Source organism: Peromyscus eremicus, chromosome 1 (genome assembly GCF_949786415.1).
Source record: "Peromyscus eremicus chromosome 1, PerEre_H2_v1, whole genome shotgun sequence".
NCBI classification, from domain to species: Eukaryota; Metazoa; Chordata; class Mammalia; order Rodentia; family Cricetidae; genus Peromyscus; species Peromyscus eremicus.
Window position 1 is genome coordinate 177,372,874 of NC_081416.1, and position 2,381 is coordinate 177,375,254.

The 2,381-nt window shown below is 37.6% G+C and overlaps 1 protein-coding gene across 1 annotated transcript; it reads right to left on the minus strand.

Annotated features, from left to right (window-relative positions):
* Positions 1-268: 268 nt before the first annotated feature.
* On the minus strand, positions 269-1,198 carry LOC131902585 (vomeronasal type-1 receptor 2-like). The gene has a single exon (XM_059253606.1). The coding sequence runs from the start codon at positions 1,187-1,189 to the stop codon at positions 269-271; it is 921 nt and encodes a 306-aa protein (XP_059109589.1). The 5' UTR covers positions 1,190-1,198.
* Between the last annotated feature and the right edge of the window lie 1,183 nt (positions 1,199-2,381).

Consider the following 2,381-nt stretch of genomic DNA (forward strand, 5'->3'; position numbering starts at 1 on the left):
ATTTATTGACAATAGTTTTTGATGGCTCCTTCAAACATCAGATGGGCACTGGGAAGACTCTCCCAGCTACATGTTCAAGAATGTAATGGATCTCAGCTCATCCAGTCTGCTGATTCAAGCAGATGACAAAATTCCCATACTCATTTGGTTAATGATAGAAAGACTAGGTGCTACCTTCTTAACTTTCTGAATTGAATTTTTAAGTGTAATAGTGGAGTAAACAACCAGATATGAAGCAAAACATAGCATGTAAATACTTAAAATAAGATTAAGAGGTTTTATTCCTCATCCAGACCAAACTGAATCTGGACAGAATGGAATAATGACTCACAAGAACAAAGGGTCCAAAAGATGGAAAACATAGAGAAGTGAAGCGGGTGATGTTCACAAGCCACCAATTTTGATTATGAAAAAAAGCATTGCAGCCTTTTAAGATGGAGGAAAGTGTATAAAAAACCAGAAAGGTAGCCACCAATGCCAAGATGTTCTGGGTGGCTCTGGACTCAGGAGAGGTTCTGCTAGAACCAGTAGTGCTGCGGATGTGTTGGACATTTTGCCTGTGTCTGTACAGAATGACAATCATGGAGCTGCTGGACCAGGTGATCATCACAGAAAAGAGGATTTCAGGACACATAAGCAATGCTACATAGAGTGAGCCACTGATTTCATCACTCCCTACAATGGAGCAGTATCCAAAATCTCGTTTTCTTGTGGCATTTTTGCTATTCCTTTCAATAAAAGGGTCCACAAAGAAAATGAAATTTATCAACATGTACAAGACCCAGAAAAGGTCAATGGAGCAGCCAATGTACTTTGCAGCTTTGAATTTATGATCTTTCCAACAGAATCCCCTTGGATTGATGGTGATGGCTTGGAAGACACTAAGGAGGCAAATACTGCCAATGGACACACTTCGCCCAAATCTTTGAATGTACAATAGGAGATGGCATCCGAAATTATTCATGAATTGCTTCAATCCCCAAACTGCCATTGTGTGGGGCACTCCTGCAGAGAGAATTACCAAGGCATTGGATGCCATTAGGTGCATGAGAATCAAATCTGTGGGCTTTAGTGTGTATTCTTTGTAGTAAAGGACTAGATAGTAGAACATAAGAGAGAGATTTCCCAGAATTCCAGTGGTAGTTTGTGATAAGAAAATGATTCCAATTGCCAGATTACATAAATCCATTTTGTGATTTAGCAAAATTTCCTTTAGAATACGGCCCTGCTATTTCTCAGTCTAATTAATAATGACAATTATTTGCAGCCTAGATTGGTAGAAGAAGCCTTTAATTCATGCACTGACTCAGAGGCTGAAGCAAAGAGTCCTTTAATCTCAGGAGATAAATATCAGCCCTGACCACTTAAAAATATCTCATCCCAAAATTTTAACAGGAGTAGGTACTTCCCATGTATGTTACTGTGAAATTGCTCAATAACTCAGAATGTAAAAATTGATGGAATGAGATCCATTAAGTTTCAGAGAAAATGGTCTGCAGGACAACATGATGTTGGCCTGTGAGAAACAATAAGTAACAGCCCATACAAACAAATGTGATGTAAAACTTCTAAAATATATTGATTTGCTAGTCATGGTATGAAAGAAATAAACTCTAATAATGACCACAAATGTTAAATATTTCAATTCTAAATGTATATTTCACACAGAATCATTAGAAATGTAATGAGAACTTTATAATACCACCAAGAATAGATACATTGTCTTGGAAGCAGCTAAGTTTTCTTCCATCTTAACATGGATGGAGCCATCTTTCAGGTTAACATGTTAACCTGAAACTTACACCCCTTTTATACCCCCTCTATAAAATGTCCATTGGAAAATATCCAAACCTGTTTTAGAAACTGTGGGTTCAAAATTTGCAAATTATTGCCTACTTCTAGTTTCTGTTAATCTTCTTTCTTGCATTACTTCCTCCTTCCAACCGTCAATCAAGATACACTTTTTTTTTGCATTTTTGCCCATACCAGCTCCTTGTCAAGTGTATTTGAAGCTGCTTTGTGAGAACTGTTTCTTTCCAGGTAGTCACCAAGTCCTCTTAATACAGACTCTTAATTTGGACTGTGATCATGCTGAGTAGTGTTTAGGTCTTTACTCTGTAGCAGCAATATCTAAAAAATTAGTAAAGTAGGTAATGCATTAGAATGATGATTCAAGACACAACTTACATCACATTAAGAACTAGCTTTATGAAAATCACACCCCATAAACACACACACACACACACACACACACACACACACACACACACACATCAGGACACCATATTTTATTCCTGCAGGAGTATGCATATGAAATCCTCTTTAGTAGGGTGAGATCCCCTTGAAAAAGTAGGCAGAAGCAGCTGTGAATTAGTACCAGG

Excerpts from the sequence above, each read along its gene's own strand:
- LOC131902585 (XM_059253606.1), bottom strand. The coding sequence starts at position 1,189 with ATGGATTTATGTAATCTGGCAATTGGAATCATTTTCTTATCACAAACT.